The sequence below is a fragment of the Gopherus evgoodei genome, chromosome 16, assembly GCF_007399415.2.
Source record: "Gopherus evgoodei ecotype Sinaloan lineage chromosome 16, rGopEvg1_v1.p, whole genome shotgun sequence".
Classification (NCBI taxonomy): Eukaryota; Metazoa; Chordata; order Testudines; family Testudinidae; genus Gopherus; species Gopherus evgoodei.
Window position 1 is genome coordinate 4,653,389 of NC_044337.1, and position 24,243 is coordinate 4,677,631.

General features: G+C 47.4%; 1 protein-coding gene across 1 annotated transcript in view; it reads right to left on the reverse strand.

The window, feature by feature from the left end:
- Positions 1-413: 413 nt before the first annotated feature.
- The window catches only part of LOC115636185 (cholesterol 7-desaturase-like), a 33,022-nt gene continuing 9,192 nt past the window's right edge, over positions 414-24,243 (reverse strand). The window contains exons 2-7 of the mRNA XM_030535982.1: positions 16,373-16,561; positions 14,905-15,083; positions 11,048-11,173; positions 10,584-10,703; positions 5,707-5,883; positions 414-2,365 (exon numbers count right to left, since the gene is read on the reverse strand). Of these exons, the coding sequence (XP_030391842.1) occupies positions 2,204-2,365; positions 5,707-5,883; positions 10,584-10,703; positions 11,048-11,173; positions 14,905-15,083; positions 16,373-16,561 (953 nt within the window). The 3' untranslated portion in view covers positions 414-2,203. The remainder of the gene's footprint in view (positions 2,366-5,706; positions 5,884-10,583; positions 10,704-11,047; positions 11,174-14,904; positions 15,084-16,372; positions 16,562-24,243) is intronic.

A 24,243-nucleotide genomic window follows, 5' to 3' on the forward strand; every position in this document is an offset into this window, starting at 1 on the left:
CTTCACAACATCCTCTGGCAGGGAGTTCCACAGGTTGACTATGTGTTATGTGAAAAAATACTTCCTTTTGTTTGTGTTAAACCTGCTGCCTATTAATTTCATTTGGTGACCCCTAGTTCTTTCGTTATGAGGAGTAAATAACGCTTCCTTATTTACTTTCTCCACACCAGTCATGATTTTATAGACCTCTATCATATCCCCCCTTAGTAGTTTCTTTTCCAGGCTTCATCCACCCCAAGGAAGCCATAGGTAAAGCTCAGCTGAGTGCTGCTAGTTTAGAAAGCACTGAGGGTTCTTCCCAGGACCTATGGAGAATGACGAGTCACGTAACACTTTGTATATTTTTATTCTACACATTTTAATGAAACTTTTGTAATATAAAAATAGTAATTATAAAGAGTCTACCAGTAAAGGCAAGGATCAAAACAAAAGCCCAGTTCACGTTGTAGAAAGAACTTTTATGGATGAGCTGAAACTGGTGCCACTTGTGAACACTTCTCTGGGTGATGTGTGAGCCAGAGAAGAGCTCCGCACCCTACAATTAGCCTGTTCCTAGTTCCACCCAGAAGTGATTCTTCCAAGACTTATTTAACTCTTGTAACCCCTTTGTGGCACCCATCCCTATTAGTACAAGATCAGTCACACCAGAGAGCCAGACATTTGCCAAGGGGTTGACTAGCCCACTTGACATTGCTATGCCACGTAGTACAGGCCTGTTTCAGCATTTAGGTGATGAGTGACCCCATGCCATCGCGATTCTATGGCTGTAGCCCCCATCGCAGACAATGAAGTAAGTGCGGATTGGCCATCCACAGACCCAGAGGGCGAGGAGCCATTCCCCCCAACTGACTACACAACCACCTCAAGACTATAACGTTAAGGGACTAGTTTAAACAGTTCACCCAGTAACGAATATGAGGCTAGAGAAAGTCCTGGAAAGGAAAGGCCTCTGGCTTGCTGGTTAACATTGTTTTATGGTTCAGTGCAAAAACAAAAGGCTCGGTAAAGTGCAGAATTCACAAGCTACAGGAGGACAGGTTTACACAAGCGATCTGTATAGCAGACAATGTCAGTCAGCTCCAGCATGGTGCAGCCTAGCTTGGAAGGCTCCCAACAGGTCTGTGCGCTCTACGCTGGTTTTTGATGGCGATGAGCACAGAGTAACTACATTACAGTCTGATCACCAACTTCTGCCCTGACTTACCTGCAGCAAACAGGAGTCTAGAGGTTGTAAGTCAAGGCAGAAGTTGGCCCATCTATGTATACTACTAAGGAACAAAGCACAATGGAAATTAGAGCAGTTTTTAGCCAGACCAGCAGAGCTCAGTTTTCGTACACATACTAAAGGCTGATTGTACAGTATGTCAGCACGCTCTGCACTTGCCCCAGATGAGTACCTAGCTTTCTAAACAAGTCCCTGCTGGTGTTCAGTCAGTTGTTACTATCCACATACACATTACTCCAGGAGGAACTAATCTTGGCACAAAACGTTTGGTTTTTACGTTCTTGCATTGTAAGACAATCAGGAAAATTACTTCCCATCTTCACTAGATGCTATATGTCCATTAAGATCTGTTCAAGAGCTGATAAACTCCTTGGTAAAACTCCTGTAGAAATCCATCAGGGACCATCTATAGCCAGCCCTGACCATTGCTGTGGGTCCCTTGCTAGTTTCTAAGTACATTAGCAAAAGAACAGACCATCTGCTCCTTAGAGTGACCCTGCCTATTCCTCATCCATGGTAACAATCCATGTTTGCCATCATGACTTGCTGTGGGAAGGAGGAACAGATGTCAAATGACAGCTTTAGAGAATAGGCACACGTGAGCCCTGCAGCACCTAAGGATTGGGGTTTCATACAATTGTCCCTGAGTAACAAAAGCTGCAAAGCACAGACTATTTCCTGAGGGGATTCTGTCAGTCTCGTTTTCCCATTGGAGATGGGGGCACCCAGTGCTACAGCTCAGTTATGACAGCAAAGCCCACACAACACTTAATAGATTTGCCCAGCCTTACATGGAAGACATTACGCTTGGCCAGCTCGAAGTATTGAACTAGAGAGTTTTAGTTGTACTGCAGAATAGTCCAACTATGCCACTGAAAATGCAGAAATGCAGCTTTATTAACTTGCTATGCGCTTGACTGCTGTTCTCATGGGCGAGAAAAGGATGCAGCCATTTGACGTCTTTTGAGCACATGGACATCACCAGTCCAGTCCACCCTTTTGGAAAGTGAATCTAGTGCTGTTCTCACTATAGAATTGAGCAAACCAGCGCCTGTGCCTTAGGATCGCAGAATCTTCTTTTACCAGCAGTGGTTTAGACAGATATTGCTTGTTGTTCCAGATCATGATATCACGTTCAAACTGTGGGGAGAAGAAACAGAATCATTTTAAATATATGGAACTTTGAACTAGGGGCTCATTCATGCTATCAATCCACTGGTGATGCTCCTAGTACCATACATTGGTGTTTCTAGCGATCCCACTGGCTCTGAAGCAAGCTCAAGTATTCAGCTTTTGCTGTCTCTGTGTTTTGAGTGTTTATTAGCCACAGAGAACATAAGAACGGCCATACTGGGTCATACCAAAGGTTCATCTAGCCCAGAATCCTGTCTTCTGACACTGGCCAATGCCAGGTGTCCCAGAGGGAATAAACAGAACAGGGAATCATCAAGTGATCCATCCCCTGTCGCTCATTCCCAGCTTCTGGCAAACAGAGGCTAGGAACACCAACCCTACCCATCCTGGATAATAGCCATTGATGGACCTATCCTCCATGAATTTATCTAGTTCTTTTTTGAACCCTGTTATGGTCTTGGTCTTTACAACATCCTCTGGCAAGGAGTTCCGCAGGTTGACTGTGTGTTGTGTGAAGCATCCCTGCATCCTCACCAGACAAGCTTGGGGGATCTTTAGGGATTCATAGTGCTCTTTTCTGCCCAATTTTCTTTATCAAAATCCTTTTTTGGGTTCACCTGGGATCTCTCAACATTTCTGTCATCCTGGAGGCATCGACCCTTAGCACCACTCAAGGTTTAGGAGAAGAGTTTATTTTTAGCACATCTCATAGGCCTGGGTTACACTAGTAGGGTGGTACGGGGAGGTCGAACTAAGATGCTCAGTTCAGCCTACCTGGCCGTCCTTACGGCGGTGAGTCGACTGCCATGACTCCCTCGTTGACTCCGCTTACTCCTCCTGTCGAGGCGGAGTACGGGTGTCGATAGCGGATCGATTTATCGTGTCCAGACAAGACGTGATAAATCGATCCCCGATACATCGGACACTACCTGCTGATCCGGTGGGTAGTACAGACATCATAGGCTTCAGGTGCTGAACGAAAGCACCAAGCTGGTGTGGGGCTACTCTTGCCATGTATGGGGCCTTTTAACAACTCTGTAACACACAATATGTATCCATCCACAGGACCCGCAGAAGGGTACAAGGCCTCTGGCAGCCCAACATGGGAGGCCTTTTTTAAGAGCAGCTTCCCTCATGGTAGAAAATACCCTAGAAACCGGGCCTTCCCTTTAAGATAGAGGATGATCCAATTCAAGGGTTTGAGCGTGTCAGGCGGGTAGCAAGAGCTCGCTGGGAGAGGCAGGCTCATGGCTAGGTTCCTGACTTTAAGGGCTTTAACAACTTAAATTCCCCCCAGATAAGATTAATGGAGCTCAATTTGCAGTGCAGCCATTTGAGAGACTAATATTGCTCATACACCTTAGTAACACGTGCAAGGTCTGACATTTGCACTTGTAGCATGCTTATATTGGACCCTTGACACAGGCTCCAGCTTAGAAAATGACCCCCTCCCTCCTTCCCTTGCAGAGCTACCATCAGGGCTGGCTCCAGGCACCCGCTTAGCAAGCAGGTGCTTGGGGCGGCCACTCCAGAGAGGGGTGGCAGGTCCAGGTATTTGGTGGCAATTTGGTGGAGGGTCCCTCACTCCTGCTCGGAGTGAAGGACCTCCCGCTGAATGGCGGCAGATCGCGATCTCGGTTTTGGGTTTTTATGCGCTGCTTTGGGTGGCAAAACCCCTGAAGCTGGCCCTGGCTACCATGCCAAGTGAGAGCAAACAGTCTCCAGCTTTTATCCAGTCTGCACAACCAGCTGTAAACTGAATCCAGGCTTTGCGGGAAATAAGTCATTGAGGGAATGTCAAGGCCCATTGTTGGCAGGGACTGGCAAGCCTCTGCCAGAGAGGGAGTCGCCAGTCCTGAATAGCTGAGTAGCGCCGAGAGGCTTTCTTGGGGCAGTGTGTGCTGACAGAGAGGTGTGGCGGTCTCAGGAAGGGAATCTGAGCTCAGATGGGGTTTTTAGAGACTACCAAAACAAAATCAGGCCTTTGCCATCCATCACGCACTCTCCACCCGAGAGCACCTTGCTTCCGCCGCTGGCTCCTTCAGTTGCCTCAGATGTTGTGAACCTGGAGCTGCTGTTGAAAGGGCTGCAGGCCCTGGCAGGGTGCTAGTCCCTGGTCAGAGAGGTCCCAGATCATAGCACTGAACAATGCCCTCTGTCACTGCTCTGGTGGGTGAGGACCAAGGGCAATGCAAGATACAGGCATCAATACGCCAGCACCCAGCACCAAGGGTTGTGAAGCCCTGGAAGGAGCTGGCGGAGCCCAAATTATGCCCTCAAGCTTCCCCTTGCTCAGAAAATGTGATCTGAGGTGGGGGAGGGTCTCCTCTCATCAAAAATTCCCGACAGCAACAAAGCCCAGGAACTGCTAGTCTTCACCTAACCACACACTCATGGGGTCCTTGATACATGATGCAGGACTTCTGTGGTCATCCCGGCCCTTGCCTCTGGTCAGCTACTGCCAAATTCTGTCCTGGGACTAACTGCGAAAGCCGGTGGAAATTTCAGCAAGTGCAGCACAGTGCTGCCTTGCTTGTGAACAAGGCAGGCTAGGGCAGTGTGCAATGCCTGGGATCTGCCCCAGCCTGCTCCTCACTCCCACTGGCAGTGTTGGGTGCCAGATACCTAGTGCCCCTCGCCTTCAGCAACAGCTTCCCTGAGGCCTTTGGAGGCCAGCTGTAGTCAGAACAGCTTTTTATCTAGCCCAGGAGAGGGGTTGGCACCTAAAGCCCATGGGCTTTCAGAGCACCGAGGGGGCAGGGCAGGCCATTCTTGCCTCTGGCCTTCACTCCTGCCACATCTGTGGAAGCCAAAACCAGATACACCCAAGAAATGAACCACGAGGCAGCTTTGCTGCCTGCCAGCTCCTGTGCCTTTAGCATTCAGCCTCCTGGCCTGGCTACGTGTCTGCCCTGTACATTTGCAGTATTACCAAAGGTTGGAGGCACAGGGGAACTAGCACCACTTGTAATCCAAGCCCAGACACTGCAGCGCCGCGTGCCACAGAAAGCAGCTGGTGCCAAGACAGCAAGTGGCTTGGCAGTATTGACAGAACCCCCTTCAGAAGCAATTCTTTGGGTACATCTGCACATCATGCTGGGGTGGGGGATAATTCCCATCTTGAGAGACAGCTGTGTGCTAGCTCACTCAGCCGTGTAGCCTTGGCGGCGCTGTGGGAGGGACTAGCTGCTCTGAGTCGGTACCAGTGTCCTGGACAGGCCCAGACTCAGATGCGTCCCCCCCCCGCCCCCCTGCTGCCATGCTACACTCCAGAACCACTGAGGTTAAGTTGCCTCTCGATGGGCGTCACAGGCCAGCTCGCGGTGCAGCCGTACCCTGTGGTTTACCTGAATGCACTCCACTTTCAGAATGAACTTGGGGATCACCGCTGGCATGCTGCGCTGATAATAGATCCTGTGGACAACGTGCTGCAGGAGAGGCTCCACAGGCGTCACGCTTTGAAGAATGATCCCACGGCCCAGGAAAGCATGTTCAAAGGTCAGGTAGACCAGCCCCGGCCCCACCTTCAGACAGAGAAGGACGTCAGCTCATTCTCTTCACTCAGGAAGGCTGGGGCGGGGAGTAGGGTGACCAGATATCCCAATTTTTTAGGAACAGTCCTGATTTTTGGGTCTTTTTCTTATATAGGCTCCTATTACCCCCCAACCCACATCCCGATTTTTCACATTCACTGTCTGGTGACCCTAGTGGGGAGGAGGGGAATCCTCACTATGGCCTGAACATATTTCTACCAGGTCCAGGGGTCACAGCCTGGATTTAGGAGCAGGTTCGCTGCCCTGTGTGGGTCTCTTTGTGCTGCTCAGGCAGTGCCAGCCCTACGTCCCCGCTGGGGATGCCCCCAGTCAGGTAAGAGTCTCCACCAGGTGTAGGAGTGGGCCTAGCTAACACCCAGCTCGTCCCTGGTCATCTAGTCCAACCCCCTGCAGGACCAATCCCCCAACTAAATCATCCCAGCCAGGGCTTTATCAAGCCTGACCTTAAAAACCTCTAAGGAAGGAGATTCCACCACCTCCCTAGGTAACCCATTCCAGTACTTCACCACCCTCCTAGTGAAAAAGTTTTTCCTAATATCCAACCTAAACCTCCCCCACTGCAGCTTGAGACCATTACTCCTTGTTCTGTCATCTGGTACCACTGAGAACAGTCTAGATCCATCCTCTTTGGAACCCCCTTTCAGGTAGTTGAAAGCAGCTATCAAATCCCCCCTCATTCTTCTCTTCTGCAGACTAAACAATCCCTCTTTCCTCAGCCTTTCCTCATAAGTCATGTGCTCCAGCCCCCTAATCATTTTTGTTGCCCTCCACTGGACTCTTTCCAATTTTTCCACATCCTTCTTGTAGTGTGGGGCCCAGAACTGGACACAGTACTCCAGATGAGGCCTCACCAATGTTGAATAGAGGGGAATGTTCACATCCCTCGATCTGCTGGCAATGCCCCTACATACAGCCCAAAATGCCATTAGCCTTCTTGGCAACAAGGGCACACTGTCGACTCATATCCAGGTTCTCGTCCACTGTAACCCCTAGGTCTTTTTCTGCAGAACTGCTGCCTAGCCATTTGGTCCCTAGTGTGTGGCAGTGAATGGGATTCTTCCTTCCTAAGCGCAGGACTCTGCACTTGTCCTAGTTGAACCTCATCAGGTTTCTTTTGGCCCAATTCTCTAATTTGTCTAGGTCCCTCCGTATCCTATCCCTACCCTCCAGCGTATCTACCACTCCTCCCAGTTTAGTGTCATCAGCAAACTTGCTGAGAGTGCAGTCCACGGCAGATCGTTAATGAAGCTATTGACCAAAACTGGTCCCAGGACTAACCCTTGAGACACAAGTGCCCCTAGCCAGGAGCAAACACCACTTGCATGGAACAAGGAAGTAGATGAACATAAGGGGTCTGTGTGGGTTGAGTTGTCCTGCTTTGTAACAAAGTCCTAAAGATAAATGTAAAGCCCAAACTGGAACCAGGTGCCCAGCATCCTGTGCCTGGAGCCCAACTATGCTTCAGCCTCCGAGCCAGCTCATCCCAGTTGCCCTGCTCCAGTCTTCGCAAGAGCCCGTTCTCTGCCCCTTGGCACTTGGGCTAGATGAGGGAACGGCAGAGGCTGGGTTGGCCATCCAGGTGTTGCTAACCATGACACTCTGGGAGAAAACCTGTGTTTTATCCCTGTGCAGGGCCGTTTCCCAGACCTGAGGCAGAGCTCTGTGTAAGCTCAAAAGCTTCTTTTGCCCACCAGCAGAAGCTGGTCCAATAGAAGATATTACCTCCCTCCCCCCACCCCATATTGTCTTTGTAAGACAGGAGCAGCATTTGGCAAGAGCGTGACACCCATTTTGCTCCCTTTTTCTGCAGGAGCTGCCAAGTGGGGTGTACAGTCACTTGTGTTAACCTTTGCTAAAGAGCTTTTTTTCTCAGTCTAGTCAGGGCCGTCAGCAAGTCCCTACCGTAAGGCCCTCCTCACCTTTCCTTGGCGGGAGACGACTGTACGAGCCATTCCCCACACACTGCGCATCCCTCTGCTGCCTAACAGGAAGAGTCCCTACAGCAAGGCCTCAGAAGAGGAGTAAGAATATAAGCCAAGCATTTTAATCAGCAGCGGGCTCTGTCTCCACTACGGAAAGGCTGCACCCAAACTCCGGGGGTGCATAGAGCCTGTTTGCAATGGAACAGGAGCTTCTAAACAGTGACTCTACCAAGATAAAACATAAGCTATAGAGCGCTTCAATTAGTGAAGCCTGTGCAGTGTAGCTGGAATAGCGCATAAGATTGGAAGCAGTATGGCCAACTCCAACTAGTCCCAAATCATGGGTCACACCCCCAAGAATCATGAGATTTTTTTGAGGGGACGGGGTTAAGAAAAAATGTTTATATTGAGTTGTTTGGTTGGCCTTGATTTTTGGCCTACACTCTCCCACCCCAGTGTGTGCATAGACAACAGCCAGCGTTGCCCACTCTCCCAACTGTATTGAGGAAGGTGATTTTGGCCCCACTATGGTTGGCTACCTGATGGTGTGGATGGTGCGGAGTTTCCCGCTTCTCCTCAGACTTCAAATTCTAATTATTTCCACCCCAGCCCCCACCTCAATTATCCACATTGTTCTGCCCCCTCCCTTCTAGGCCCGGCCCCTAGAGCTCCCATCCATTCTTACTATATGCATATTTTCTAATCATTCCCATGGCTCATTTCTGACCCCTCTCCAGTTTATTGAAGTCCTTGAACTGTGGGCACCAGAACTGGACACAGGATTCCAGCAGCAGTTGCACCAGTGCCAAATACCTCTCTGCTCCTCCTTGAGATTTCCCTGTTTATATATCTAAGGATCAGATTAGCCCAGTGTCACGCTGGGAGCTCATGTGCAGCTGATTATCCATCTCCCCACCCCCACATCTTTTCTAGGGTCGCTGCTTCTCAGGATAGAGTCTCCCATCTTGTAAGTATGGCCGACATTTCTTCCAAGATGTGGGACCTGACATTTGGTGGTATTAAAGTGCATATTTTTTGCTTGTGCCCAGCTTGCCAAGCGATTTGGATTGCTCTGTATCAGAGATCTGTCCTCTTCATTAATTACCACTCCAATGTTTGTCTCATGTGCAAATTTTATCAGTAATTATATGATTTCTTCCAGGTCATTGATAAAAATGTTAGAGTAGAGCCAAGAACCAATTCCTGTGGGGCCACACTAGAATCACGCCCATTCGATGAGGATTCACCATTTATAATTACATCCGAGACCCATTTTTTATTCATTTGTGCCATACTGCTTTGTATCATTGCAATTTCTTAATCAAAATGTCACATAGTACCAAGTCAAAGGCTTTACAGATGTCTATTAAAGCATCACTTATCAACCGAACTTGCAAACTCATTAAAAACAAACAAGTTAGAAATTTAGCCGTATGGAGTGGAAATCCATCAGCTTCATGACAAACAAGTTAGACAGAATCTATTTTCCATCAACTCATGTTGACTGGTATTTATTCCCATCCATTAAAACTTTATTAATCAAGTCTCATATTAGCCATTCTATTATTTTGCCAAGGATCTAGGTCAGCCTGCCTGGCCTACAGTTACTCGGGTCATCTCATTTACCCTTTTTAAATACTTGCACTGTGACAAAGATCCTTCTCTAATTTGGTGGGTCCTGCGCTTATTGGCAGATTTGCTCACCTCACAGATTCACCCTGTGGGCCGGGAAAAAGCCCAGAGACCTTCCCCTCTGGTAGAAGCTACAGTCCAGGTCAATTCCTCCTGTGTTTGATCAGGAGTTGGGAGGTTCTGGGAGAACCCAGGCCTGCCCTCTACTCCAGGTTCCAGCCCAGGGCCCTGTGGGCTGCAGCTGTCTTGAGAGCCTTCTAGAACAGCTGCACGACACCTACAACTCCCTGGGCTACTTCCCCATGGCCTCCTCCCAACATCTTCTTTATCCTCACCACCAGACCTTCCTCCTGGTGTCTGATAATGCTTGTACTCCTTAGTCCTCCAGCAGTTTGCCTACACTCTCAGCTTCTTGCACGCCTCTTGCTCCCAGTTCCTCGCACGCACTTCCTCTCCTCTGGCTCCCTAGCTTCCTCTGGCCTGATGAAGTGAGCCCTTTTATAGCATCAGAGGGGCCTTAATTAGAGTCAGGTGCTTACCAGCCTCACCTGACTCTTAGCAGGTTAATTGGAGTCAGGTGTTTTCATTAGCTTGGAGCAGCCCCTGCTCTGGTCAGTCAGGGAACAAAAAACTGCTTCTCCAGTGGCCAGTATCTCTCCCTTCTACTCTGCTGTTCCCAACTGGCCCGGGTCTATCACGGCACATTAGCTTCTCTTTAGTCCTGTAGAACTTCCCGACTGTTCCATGCAAACCATAAATTTCTTCCATAGGTTTAGACAGAAACAAACCCAGTCACTCTAGGGTTGTTTCTCTTCCTGGTGTTGCTAATGTTTTGCATCTTCAGTCCTCAGCACAGAGTTCACTACATGCATCAGTTCCCCTGGGTCGTGTTCTGGCCCTGGACATATGTATGAAAATGCATAATGTTTGCTTGCGCCCAGCTTACCTCTCTTTTCACAGACTTGTAACTGTGGCACAGGAAAATCAAATTATTTAGCTGAAACCTAAGCAAGTTTGTGAGAAAGCCCAGACTACACTTCATTGTGCCCTTTAATCACTAGAACTTCCTTTGTTCCCGGTACTCGTGAGTACTGTTTTGTGATGTGTGTTACCTACCTGTCTGGCTCTAACTGCGAAATCCATCAAGGAGAAGTGCTTTCCAAACACTGTTAGACTGTGTTTAACCACTAACTGGGAACAGTGCTTGTTGGGTTCTGGCTCTGGCTGCCATTCACCCTAAAAGAGATTGAGAAGAAGTGACTCAGTCTGGAGCCATGGGGAAAAATACGAAACAAGACATACGAGGTAAGACCATTGTAGTTTGAGCATGTTGTAGAATATCTGAAGTGAAGTGGAAAGGGAAGAGGCTGGTCATATTTCTAAGGAGGCGTCATACAAGAAACCATGGCTGGAGGGTTGAGGCCAAGTGAGTGCAAGACGGGAGAAGGGTGCTAAAGGTATGTGAGAGGAGAGACAGGCAAATGTTATGGAAAACTCTGAAGCAAAGGAAAGCTTGAACTGGACTTGCAAGTCAATGTAGTGACTCAGATGGAATAAATGTGTTCTGTTGATCCTTTTACCTTCCAGCAGTGCTTCACAGACTCCCACAGCTTGGAGTGTGTGTATCTCAGGTCAACTCCACTCATAAAAACTGGTTCATGCAGAAAAGTTAGATGAGCAAAATCTGCAGCATTTTCAGGGATTTCCTGCATGTGGGGAACACTAACTGTTACCAAACAGACACCCTCAATACAAGTTAATTTGTTCCAAGTTAGCTGTACATTCAGATACAGGCACTATATCTTTACAGTGACACTGCAAGGTTGAGCCCCATGGCCCCAAGCACTGTACAGACATGACAGTGGGTCCTACCCCAGAGAGTTTAATATCTAAAAGACAAGACATAATAGATGGATGAGACAAACATGTGGGTACATGATGGGGTATCGTAGCACAGACTAGCAGGGTACAGCATTTAGCTATTTGGTAGCCATAACCACAACACATCCAGATAGACAACATGGAGATGGAATTAAGGTTTCTTGTATATTAGTAATTTAGGGTAAATTTTTACTGGGATGTTGCAGTTATCCTGAGACCGAGCATCATGAACCTGATAAAAGCAGAGCTGAAGTAAAGCTGAAAGAAACCCAAACATGTTAAGGTCTGGAAATGCAGTAAGGGCACCCACTCCGCCCTATCCCAGCACCACACCGTGACCATATTATTGTGAGCAAAGCCGTTTAGCACGTGTGCTCCCAGAGCAGATTTAACAATTGTTAACAATCAGTTTGAGGCCACCCCTGCCCACTGCGTGTCTCTTTAGCAAAAACTTGTAACAAGCTAATATTTGCCAGCTGCGTTAACCCACTCTGGAGCAGCAAACAGCAGCCTGAATAGATGAGCCAAGTAAGCAGAGTGTAGAATTAATTTGCACTTGCAGAGCAGTGCAAAGCCAACAGGGGTGTACACCCCAGTGTTCCACTCCCAAATTCTCCCTCCCTCTTGCCGCCTACAGTCCCATGCACACTCTGCCCCAAAGCTCACATTATGCCTCATATTTTCAAGCACACACTCCCCAGTTCCACTTCTCTGTTGAGTAGACACCAGACAGGTTTGGGGAAGAAATGCTTTGGATTAACAGTAATTTTGACCCTTAATTTTCATAAACAGAAGTATCAGCAGAGGCCGGTACATAAAAAGTCTTCAGAGAAACTCAAAGAATTCCCCTTATTGAAAACGGCTGCATCTCTCATTGTTCTCAGTCAGACAGAGGCCTGACAACTCTCAGTGAAGATGCCCTCTTTCAAAGTGGCCACCGCCTCCCATTGTTTCCAGTAAGAACCTTGCTAACCACCATTTTTGCCGAGAGCGGCCTGTGTTCTCATTTCCATGGAGAGCAATGGGAAGTGGCAGCCATTTTGAGAGAGACAGTTCTGTGCAGAATTCTGGGTAGCAGGACATTTGTCAGCTCAGGCTGAAGAAAAAACTTTGTTATGAAGATTAATAGCAAAAGAGTTACCATCAACCATTAAAGTCTCTTCAAATTTATTTGTATGCACAAGATTTCAGTGAGTTTTAACCTGGGGAAGTTTGAAGCATCTGTGTTATTCAGGACTCAGGATCATTCAGAAGAGAAATCTCTTGCCAGTAGGTGTACATTTCATAGAGGATTCTTTTATAATTAACTCAGCTTTAAGTCAAACTAAATTAACAGATTCACTTGTCAATTCTCAGATTGTCCTTTCTATATTCAGAGAGCACATGCCCTACGTTTGGGGAGCTTATGCTGCATTCTCTGTACATAACGAAGCACGTGAATTCCTGCTTTAAGTGCAAAGGCCAATAGAGTTTAATTACAGAACAGCAAAATGGAGTCTCCACGATAAAGGCTGTGTTTTCCATTGACATGTACTGGGCACATGCCACAAGAGTCAGTCTGACACCAGTCATCTGAAAAGAGTTACTGACAGTTCCAGTTAAGAAATAAGACAGGCAGCGTATTTCCAAGGGATACAGCATAGAGACAGGTTGTATAAGTGTTTTATGGCCACATGAATTGGGCTATCTGAGATAGGCAACTGTCACACCAAGGGCTTGTGTTTATTTCCAAGTGCCATTTAATAGAAGAAGGGAAATGGTCAAGTCTTGCTCTGGGCTGAGATTTTCAGAGGAGCCTTAAGGAGTTGGGCACACATCCTCTTGGTATTCATTTGGGTGCCCAGGGCCGCTGCTAGCATTAAGGCAAACTAGGAGGTTGCCTAGGGCACCAAGATTTGGGGGCACCAAAAAGCGGTGCTCCCAATTTTTTTTTTCAGCATTCCTGGGCTGGACTGCCCAGCAGTGCACTGACACGTGGGACTCAGATTCCCTCTCCCAGCACAGTGGCTGCTCCACTTCTCCCGGCTCCCAGGCTTGTGGTGCCAATCCGCTGTTTGAATTAGAGCGGGGCGGTGTGCTCCGGGGAGGATGCGGAGCAGAGGTGAGCTGAGGTGGGGAGCTGCCGCATGGCTCCCCGGGGGGGAACTGCAATGGGAGGGGTGCCTCAGGGCAGGGGGGGAGCTATTGTTGTGGAGGTGCCTCACAAGATGGGGGGGGCGAGGAGCTGCGACAGGGATGGGGGGGGCACAAGGTGGAAGTTTTGCCTAGGGCACAAAACTTCCTTGCACCGGCCCTGTGGGTGCCTAACTCCCTTGAGTTTATTTTAACAACTTCAGCCACATCCACATGGCTGTACTAGCTGTTATAACTGAGTGGCTGGATCACGCATCATAAGCAGAGCTCCTACTGAAGTCAATGGGAGTTTTGCCTGCACTGGGCTCCAGGAGAAAACAGCTGATACACAGCTAAGGCCATTTGCTAAGTGTTCTACCAGCTTCTCCCTTTCTTAACCATGTAAGAGTCAAAAATTAAGAGGGAAAGTTTCAAAGCTGTAAACTACAGTGCTCGTGCTCGTGACTGGCAGAGCTGGAGTCCTCATCTGTTTTAGGTAGATGTCAAGACTGAATCGCCACTCTGGCACTTTGAGTGCAGAAGGTGGGGGCCTGCAAGGACTCTACAAATTAATACTTGCCACTCCAGGCTTGTATTAAACTCCCAAGGTTACAGCTTTTCTCTGACCTTGGCTGAGTAAACGCTGCCACCACTCAAATGCAAAAAAACCCTGGACCCAGGAAGGAGCACTTGGGAATTCCTCCCTATGGGGTACTCTCAAGCCTTTTCACCTCCCCTCCGGGGAATTGCTGAGAAGAAAACAAAGAAAATTAGCTGTTGCCACCAGCTAATGAAACAGCATAGGCACAAACCTCTTGGGACACAACAATTCAAATCCTGTTCTTAAAGAAGGTAAATTTTATTAAAAACAAAAAGAAAGAAAATACATCTGGAATTTAGGCTTTTGCTAGATTTTAAAGGAGCAATCCAAAATTTAAGCACCCAAAATAGCCTTTTTGGGGATTCAGCTTAAAGGTTACAAGCAATCAAAAGCAGCTGGGGTTGGCACAGAAGAGATCCACAAGTCAAAAATCGCGTTTATCTCAACGTTCTCTATCCAAATGATTCTTTCTAGGTATGGAAGATAATTTTTCATACCTGGTTCAAACCTTACAAACATTCCTGCTCCATGTCCCTGCAGCCCAGAAAAAACAACAGGCAAAGGGAAAGGTTTTTTTTCCCAATTTCATAAAGTTCTAGCCTTCCCATTGGCTCTTTTGGCCAGGTGCACACTTTTTTTTCTTTACCTGGGGGACTTTTTAACCCTTTACAGGTAAGCAAGCAGAGAACAGGTACCAAAAGGAATTTTACAGCTAACTGGCTGGCTGGGTGTCCATCAAAGGGAGCTACCCCCCTTTATTTATCACAGTAGGTACAATTTCCAGAGCACAAAACCCCACAGGCATTACCCAGAGTCTGACCAGATGTAGTAGAAGTCTCCTACCTGAATGTGTGCATTGACAAAATGTTCTGTGTGGCCACGATACACCCACTCCTTGGAGGTGATCTCTTCCTGCTCTGGGACAGCCCACACTGGATCAATACCATCACAGTGGTACCAGACAAGTATCATTCCATTTATTTCACAGGAGGGCCATGCTTTAATCTTTGCAAAGTCTGGCACTGTGCAGGGGAGAAAGAGGTTAGTGCAGAGCAGATGGTGCCAAGTGTAATACTGTGTCATAAGTTCACTCAGCCCTGAGCTACAGCAAACAGCACAGAGAGGCAGAGTCCTAGCAGAGGACATTAGTGCTGCACAGCATCTCTTGTACTGGTTGTACAGGATCTGAAAGCTCTTACAGGACAATGCAGAAGGATGGTTTTTGTGGTTCATGTTCTCCCACATCAGCCTGAAGATACATCTACACTGCAGCTGGGCATAAGCCTGGGCAGACAGACTTCCAGTGTGGACATTGTGGCACGGGCTAGTCAGGTCATCAGGGGGGTGTGGACCTGGGTAGCTAGCCCAAGCTGCTGCCCATGCCACAATGCCCACACTGCTATTTTTAACATGGTAGCTTAAGCCCCACTACCGTGAGTCTGTGCACCTGGGGCTGCTCTCAGCTGCAGCAGAGATGTACCCTTGGGGGCCCAAACTAGATAGGGTGGATATACACTGATGGGCTTTTAAAAATGTTTAACTGTGTTTTTGAAAATTTACATTAATTATATTTCTCATTTTAAAAATAAACCTGATTAAAATTAAATCTGAAGTTATGACAACCTATGCTAAGGCCTTAATTTACTGTATCATTCATTCAAGTTATTTAAATAAATAAAATAATTCACATCAATGAGCCCCCTCAATTAGAGGAGTTAAATCGTGTTCTTTTTAAATTATAAACAGAATCATTTTTTCACTTGAGGTCAACTCAAACTATATGACCATCTCACAATATCATGTCCTTCATAGAGTCAAACGTTCCAGGGCCAGAGAGGACCATTGTGATCATCTAGCCTGACTTCCTGTAGAACACAGGCCAGTAACCTGCCCCAAGGTATTTCCTGGAGTAGAGCTTTTAGAAAAACATCCAGAAACAGATTCGTTGCTTTCACCTAGTTTACCATGTGACTCAGATGGCTCTGTATCAGACACCTGACTGCTTCATTACTCATCACCTCCCAATTCTTCTGTCATCTGCAAAATTTATCAGCAATGATTTTATGTTTTTTTGGGTCACTAATAAAAATGTTGACTGGCGTAAATCCCTGAGGGACTCCACTAGACGCACACCGGTTTGATGATGATTCTGCATTGAGAGTTACAGTTTGAGACTTGTCTGTGTCGATGTTTCCAGTGTTACATTTCCTTAAGAAAGTGTGTTCTGTGTCAGAACAGACAGGGCATTGCCCCTGCCACAAGCTTGTGAGCGCAGAGTCGTGGGGAGGGGGAGGAGAAAGCGGAGAATCACCTTTTTCAGCATATGGGATTGTAGTGCATTTTCCGTCTTCTCCCCGAAACTGCCACCCGTGGAATGGGCACTCAATACAGTTACCCACCACGCGGCCACCAGCAGCAAGATTGGCACCCAGGTGTGGGCAGTAGGCATCGACTACATACACTTGTCCATCCAGAGCACGGAATACAGCAACCTGTTCCCCTGCACAGAGAGAGAGACAAAAACCCATGGTTAGGCTGGTAACAGAGTGATCTCATTCTAGGAGTTTGGTCAATACGCCAGCTGCTGTATCGCTTCTCATATTTTCAGAACTGTAAAGCATTGTTTGCAGGAGTTTATGCAAGAGGTAGAGCAAGGAGGTTTCCAGCCGAGCAGTTCCCGTTCCAGTTCTCTTGGATTCCCTCAGAGAAGGAAAGCAAGAGAATTACTAAGCAGTCAATGAAGCTGAACTAAGTGGTTTTCCTGTCAAAACAGTCCATAAAGGCTTTGAGAAAAGGCTGTCCTGTCAGCCCACTGGGGTCTAAAATGGTTGGCATTTTGGAGAATTGTATTACTATCTTAGATCAGTCAACATCTTAAGTGACACCAAGAAGTATCCCAGATGGTAAGACAGACTCCATACTTGGTCCTATTGACACACAGGAGCATATCTGCCCATTGCTACCCAGAGAATCAGCACTCACCTTTCTGTCCCCACGTCAAAAGGGTCATTTTCAGGATGTCATTAGGAGACCAGGACAACATTGCAGATGTTCAGTATAATCCTTTATTAACTTTTCTCCAATTTCATACTGCAGTTTACAGTGAACCTGCATAATATTAGGAGTGCTGAAGCCAACCATTTCTACAACTATTTAGAGTCTAAAAACTAATGCCTGATGTGAGGTATGTGCAGGTGGCCCAAAATCAAGGGAAATCCCAGTTTGGCATAAGCCACAGAAGCAAGATATAGTAGCTATAATTCCTGAGAAACAGATTCTCCAGGCCATCATGACTTAAAAGCTGGTTTAAACTCATATATACATATTCACAGAAAGTTCCTAAAGAAATGCAGTTGTTTTGTTCAGTTTCAAAGGATTTTAATTAGATGAAAATGAAAATTGATCAAGAAGGTATTTTCATTTTAAAAAGTTCCCAGAATTTTTAACTAACTCTAATCATGGCCTTTAAACATTTATCATGCTCATTTGCACGCAAGAAAGATGTTTGATTTATTGTAAACAAGATTTTGATCAAGTTGGGTTGGAATCGACCATGTAGGTTATAGATTGGATGGACCTATACCAGGGGCGGCTCTAGTTTTTTTGCCGCCCCAAGCATGGCAGGAAGGCTGCCTTTGGTGGCTTGCCTGCGGGAGGTCCCTGGTCCTCTGGATTTGGCAGCTTGCCTGCGGGAGGTCCGCCGGTCCCACAGTTCGGCGTACCCGCTGTCAAATTCCCACTGAAGCCACGGGACCGGTGGACCTCCCGCAGGCAAGCCGCCAAAGGCTGCCTGACTGCTGCCCTCGCAGGGACCAGCAGGGCGTCCCCCGCGGCTTGCCACCCCAGGCACATGCTTAGAGCGCTGATGCCTTGAGCTGCCGCTGACCTGTACTGTGGTAGTTGTCTTCCATGGGAATGGGATATGGGGCAAGAAGCAAATGCAGGCTTGTTCCTCTAATAACTTTGTCCAGTCTAATTTTAAGATACTCAAATACATCTCACATTTAGGAAGATGTAATCTCAAGTACCCAGTCTTGGGTTTGTAAAAGTGAGGGGCTTTTTGTGGGAGGGAATGGGGGATGGGATGGGGGAAGGAGAGCCACATGGCAATAAAGTTTGATTAGGAAAAGGAAAGGTTAGTTTTAAGGAAAAGACAAAACACAAAACAATAGCTGGAGAGAAGTTCCCCCCACAATATGGCCATTGGCTTAGAGTGGAAGATGAATTAAATGGTGAGGCGGGAGGTGTGTGTGTGTGTAAAAGACAACTGAGGGGACTTAGACCCATCCCAGGAAAGAGAGAGAGAGAGAGTGTGAGTGTGAGTGTGTGTGTAAAAGACAACTGAGGGGACTTAGACCCATCCCAGGAAAGAGAGTGGGGGCAATCATTTAAAGAAAGTTAAGCAAGTCTGTCATCTGTTTAGGGATGCCGGCATGCAGGAAAGCATTACACATTCTAAGTGACTGTCCCAGCATTCCTGGGGAAGAGGGCACACTCAGAGTCCTAACAGAAAAACCCCTGATTTCAGAATGGCGGCTTCCTTCCCATTATCTACGGCAGCCATAGAAGAACACAGATGGGATTATTCTGGGTATGCTGTTTAGCCACAAGATGGAACCAAACTGCAGCCAGAGGAAGCTGACGACTACGCAGCTATGTATGCGTGTAGTGTAGTGTGAGCACACATTGGTTTGGCTCGATCTTTGCCAGACAGGAAAGGATGTAGGTTCCTGGCAAGCTATGGTCAGAAGGTATTTGTCCAGGATTATTGGTGAGTCCCATACCCCTCCCTCCCTGTCATGAGCAGAGGGCATTAGCCCTTGATGGACAGTGGCTAGAGAAGAGGTCTCAGCCAGTTCCTCATGCAGTCTCTCCTCTTCCTGGCAGCCTCATTCCAGGCTAAGCCGGCTGCATATTTATTTTTCAGGTACTGTGACAACATTTGCTAAGGAAATGCTATGTGGCATCATCCTATATTTGTGGGCAGTCAAGATAGTGTCATCTCAGCCTCTTGGAGATGCCTCAGATATTGCAGAGGGGTTGATGACACCAGCGCTGAGCCTTGCAGAACTGTACGGGAGGACTCGTATGTGGTACAGAGTGAAACCAGACAGTGGAAAGCACCCACCGGCAAAAACACACGTCAACACCTGTGCACATACCCATCCTAATCAGCCTCTCAGTCGCCACCTCTGTAAAATGAGAATATTACTTTTCTTCTAGAGATTTAGCACCTAGATAGCATTCATTTGTAGATCTGCGGAGCATCTTATAGAGCCAAGTGAGCATTGTTAGCCCACTCTGCAAACAGGCAGATTGAGATGGAAGTTGCATGACTTGCCCCACGGACACTGTGGATTAACCACAGGGCCGTGTTCCAATCTTAGTTCTGAGACAGGTTGTCATAAACAGATAGCTAAGGGTTAATGTCTCTTTCACCTATAAAGGGTTAACAAACAGTGACCTGAAACACCTGACCAGAGGACCAATCAGGAGACAAGATACTTTCAAATCTGGGTGGAGGGAGTTTTGGGTGTGAGTTCTTTGTTCTTGCTCTGTTCTTTTTCTGGGCTCTGAGAGTGACCACACGAATCTCCAGGCTCTCTAATCTTCGGTTTCCAATTTATAAGTACAACGGTAGAAAGACAATATAGGTTTTTACATTGTTTTTCCGTATTTGCAAATGTGGAGTCTGCTGGAAATAGTTTAAATTGTATTTTTTCTGGATAAGGCTGTTTATCCATTTTCTATAAGCTAAAAGATCCTGTAACTGTTTACCATCTAAATTGCAGAGATAAACCTTTTACTTTTTTTTTTCTTTCTTTTTTTATTAAAAGCTTTGCTTTAAGACCTGTTTGATTTTGATCTCCTAGTTAAGGCTCAAAGGATCTGAGTCTCTGTACACCAGGGAATTGGTGGGGAGAAGGGAAAGAGAGCGGGTGGGGGGAGAATAAGTTTCCTCTTTGTGTCACATTCAAGGAGCTTGAATCTGTATTGCCTGAGGGAGGGAAAGGTAAATTTCCTCTTTGTGTTAGATTCACGGAGTTGAATCATGTGGCTCTCCCAGTGTACCCAGGGCGGGAAAGAACTGGGAGGAGGTAAAGAGGGGGGAGGGAATGGTTTATTTCCCTTTGTTGTGAGACTCAAGGAATCTGGGTCTTGGGGGTCCCCAGGGAAGGGTTTGGGGGCACCAGAGTCTATCAGGCACTCTACTTAAGTCCTGATTGGTGGCAGCCTATCAGATCTAAGCTGGTAATTAAGCTTAAGGGAATTCATGCTACTACCCATATTTTGGACGCTAAGGTCCAGATTTGGGAATTATACTATGACACAGGTTTGCTATATAATCCTGGGCAAATCACTTAACCTTCCCATTCCTCAGGGAAACAGAAACGTACCAAGTGCAGAATTACTTGTTAAACTTGTAGTGGTGAATTTCCAAGACCTAACTAAACAGGAGCAGTTTTTAGTCCTAGTCTATAGTGGAATTAGGCAAGGCCATCCTTAGCCATAGGCAGAACAGGCAGCCGCCTAGGGCACCACCAGGTCTGGGGGCACCGCTCTGCTGGGAGCCCGGACAGATGGAAGCATGTAAGAGCAGGGCTGCTGGGTCCTAGAGAGAGCCGAATGCAGCACAGTCTGAGGGAGAGAATTGGCTACTGGGAAGGGGTGGGGGAAGGAACTCACCTGTGAGTGTGACTCTTTCCCCTGGCGTGAGGTGAGGCAGGCTCAGCGGCTCTGGCAGTATCCTTTGTTGTCCCCCCATAACATCCATTCTTCTCCCCCCTGCCCCACGGAGCACACTCCCCGTTTCTCTCTCCCCCCCATGGAGCACCCCTCTCTCCCCCATTCCCTCCATCTGGGCTGGGTTGGGTGAGGTGCTGGTGGGGGAGGGGAGGCTGGCTGGCTGCTTGCTGAGGATTGAAAGTGAAAGCCAGGATTGGAAGGGTCGCACAGGACTGGGCTGGGGATAGCCAAATAGCATGTGCAAAAAATCAGGACAGGGGGTTGGGGTAGGGTGAGCAGATGTCCCACTTTTATAGGACCAGTCCCAATTTTGGGGTCTTTTTCTTATATAGGCTCCTATTCCCCCACTCCCACCCCCCGTCCTGATTTTTCACACTTGCTGTCTGGTCACCCTAGGTGGGGGTAATTGATGCCTATATAAGACAAAGCCCCAAATATCAGGACTGGCCCTATAAAATCAGAACATCTGGATCTGGTCACCCTAGCTGGGGAGCGTGTCTCTCCCCCGGGCTGGTAGCGATCCATCTCATCCAGGGGGAGCTGCACAGGGCAGGATGAGCTGCTGTGGCTCCAAGGGTGCCCCATCCCTAAGATCAGATGCTATGCTAACTTCACCATGGTCTGTTGGCTGGCGGTGGTGCCCATTGGCGTGTGATCAGACCTGAGAGTTTGCTGCTGCTGTTGCCACTCTGCACCCCAAGAGGTGGATTTTGGGGTCCTGCAGTTTTCCACCTATCTCCTCCTCTACTGCAGTTGTTGGACCAGCAGGCTGGGAGATGAGCCAAGCATGAAAGCAGTACTGTGTTGCCATTTAGGTTGTCATTTAACAATTTTTTTGCCAAAAATGCTTGCTAAGAATCCTGAATTCAATTCAATATATTTTTTTTAAAAAAAAATTAATATCTTAGCCAAAAACAGAAAATTAAGTTGTTGACAATTATTTGTTACAAGTTTAGTATGGGGAAGGGAGTGGGCCAGTTTTCATCAGAGAAACAAAAAATGTTGACTCACTTTCCTATAGCCTGTTACTGCTAAATAGAGCCCTCCAACAACTGTAATATGCTCATCTCCTTACTAGTGTATAGAGCAGGGGTCGTCAACCTACGGCACACGTGCCAAAGGTGGCATGCGACCTTATTTTTGATGGCACGCAGTGGCGGGCTGAGTGGCTCAGCCCACCACTGCTCTGGGGTTCCAGCTGCTGCCCCATTACCACCTGGGGTCCTGGCCGCCAGCCCCACTCAGCACCTGCTGCTGTCCTGGGGACCCCCAAGGAACCCCAGGCTGGTAGCGGGCTGAGCAGGCCGGCGGCTGAGACCCCGGCTGAGCCACTCAACCTGCTGTTGGCCTGGGGTTCCATTCACTCCACTGGCAGCGGGCTGAGCAGGACTAAATTCAATGAAATAGGAAAACAAGAGAACTAACAACAAAGTGCAAAAACCTAGAGCAGCGATCCCCAAACTTTTTCATCTGGCAGGCACCAGACGAAGGACCGTGGTGGCGGACGAGCATCTGCCGAAATGCTGCCAAAATTCGGCATTTTGGCAGCGACGCCTTTGGATGACGCTGCTTGTCGGTGGCAAGTGGTGTCATCCAGAGGCGTCGGCGCTGAAATGCCGCCGAATTTCAGGGGCATTTTAGCAGATGTTTGTCCTCCGGCCAGTACGCGGGTGCACTGAGAGGCCCCTGTGGGCACCATGGTGCCCGCGGGCACAGCGTTGGGGACCCCTGACCTAGAGAGCCTCCTGAAGCATGGTGATCATTTTGATTTAAATGGACTTGAACTGTACAAAGAATTGAGTTATTGCCACATGCAAAAATCGATGATGGACATTGTACAGTTTATACATACCCGCAAACTTGTTGACATATATCCTAATGTGTACATTGCCACTCGTATTCTACTGACAACCCTGTAACAGTAGCATCAGGAGAACGGAGTTTCTCAAAACTAAAGCTCATTAAAAACTATCTCCGCTCTACAAGGAGTCAGGAACACTTGACTGGTTTTGCTATTCTTGCAATCGAACAAGACATCACTTTGTCTTTGTCATACAATGACATTATTACTGATTTTGCAGCCAAAAAAGCCAGAAAGATTGCTTTTAATTAAAAACTAATCCTTGTTTTAATACCTCTTCATATACATTTCCAATAAAATGTTGAAAAATTCTATTATTTGCATCATTCTGTCAAATCAGAATTTTTTTCTATAGTACTACTTCTTTAGTGCTAGTCCATCAGCATTACAGTGTGCTTAATTAAGTTAAACTGGTTTTAATAACATGCATGTGGCAAGTTTTCCAATACTGTAAGCTTATGTTTGTGTTGCTAAGAGCAAGGCAGGCACAGGAGCACCAGTTTAATAATCCTGCCTAGGGCACCATAAATCCTAAGGACGGCCCTGGAATTAGGGATAGAGTTTATGAGTTCTGGCCTCCCCCATCTCTACTTAATCCCTTGATTTTAGGGAAGCTGCCTGTTTCAGTCACAGAGGATAAGATAGGTCTTTCACAGAAATATTTCATTGTGGTACAAATGTTTCTCTGGGCTAAGAAAACAGTGCATGTTGAACAGAATACAGAGACAGAAAGCAATAGATACAGATAATATCTAACTAGCACCGGCAGATAATTTTAAATTTAAGAAAAAGTGTCTTCCTGACAGATAGGAAAACCCTGTTTGCCTCCCTGGTTCCAACAGAGTCTTGGAGAAAAGGATATTCAATAAAATGTCTGGGGGCGCTGAAGCCAGAAAGTCTGTTATAAAAACACTTCTCTGCTTTTCCCTCTCCCCGTGGCTGTGTACAGACAAATGGCCTTCATGGGAGCAGGCGGAAGAGCTGACACAGTGGTTGGCCCTAGTCCTCATTTCAGACCATTAGAACCCTGCATGGCAATGTGGGGGGGCGGACAGTGACCCATCGGACACTGTCCTCTGGAGAGGCCAGAAGCTTGCAGTGTTGCAGACAAGACCCTGCAAGTGGGAAGAGGAAGAGACAGCCCGGAGAAGAGCTCCGGCAGCCCGAGAAAGGCCACAGGAAGAGGCCCTTGGCTAATATTAGCAATGGCTGGAGAGCTCCCAATCCACATGATAAAGATTTTACTTATTTCTTTTGCCCACAGAGGGCCACGGCTCTCAGCCCACATTCTCCTGTAACGAGCTGAAAGCTGCAGGGCTGGAACAAACACCAGTCTGCTCCCATTTACAATGTGAGCTTGATGAACCTAGCGTTAGTCTGCAGTGTTTAAAGTCACTCCCCAAATCCACACAGCAATGAAGACATTCTGCACTTTATTACTTTGACGTTTACAGTATGAAAAGGGCGTCACCAGAGCAGGGATGGTGTCCCGGAGAGGTCAGCGACAGGAGGAATAGGATGGGAAAGCTTGAGCAAATAGGCTAGAGTGTTACATAAACAAAGAGTTACAACGA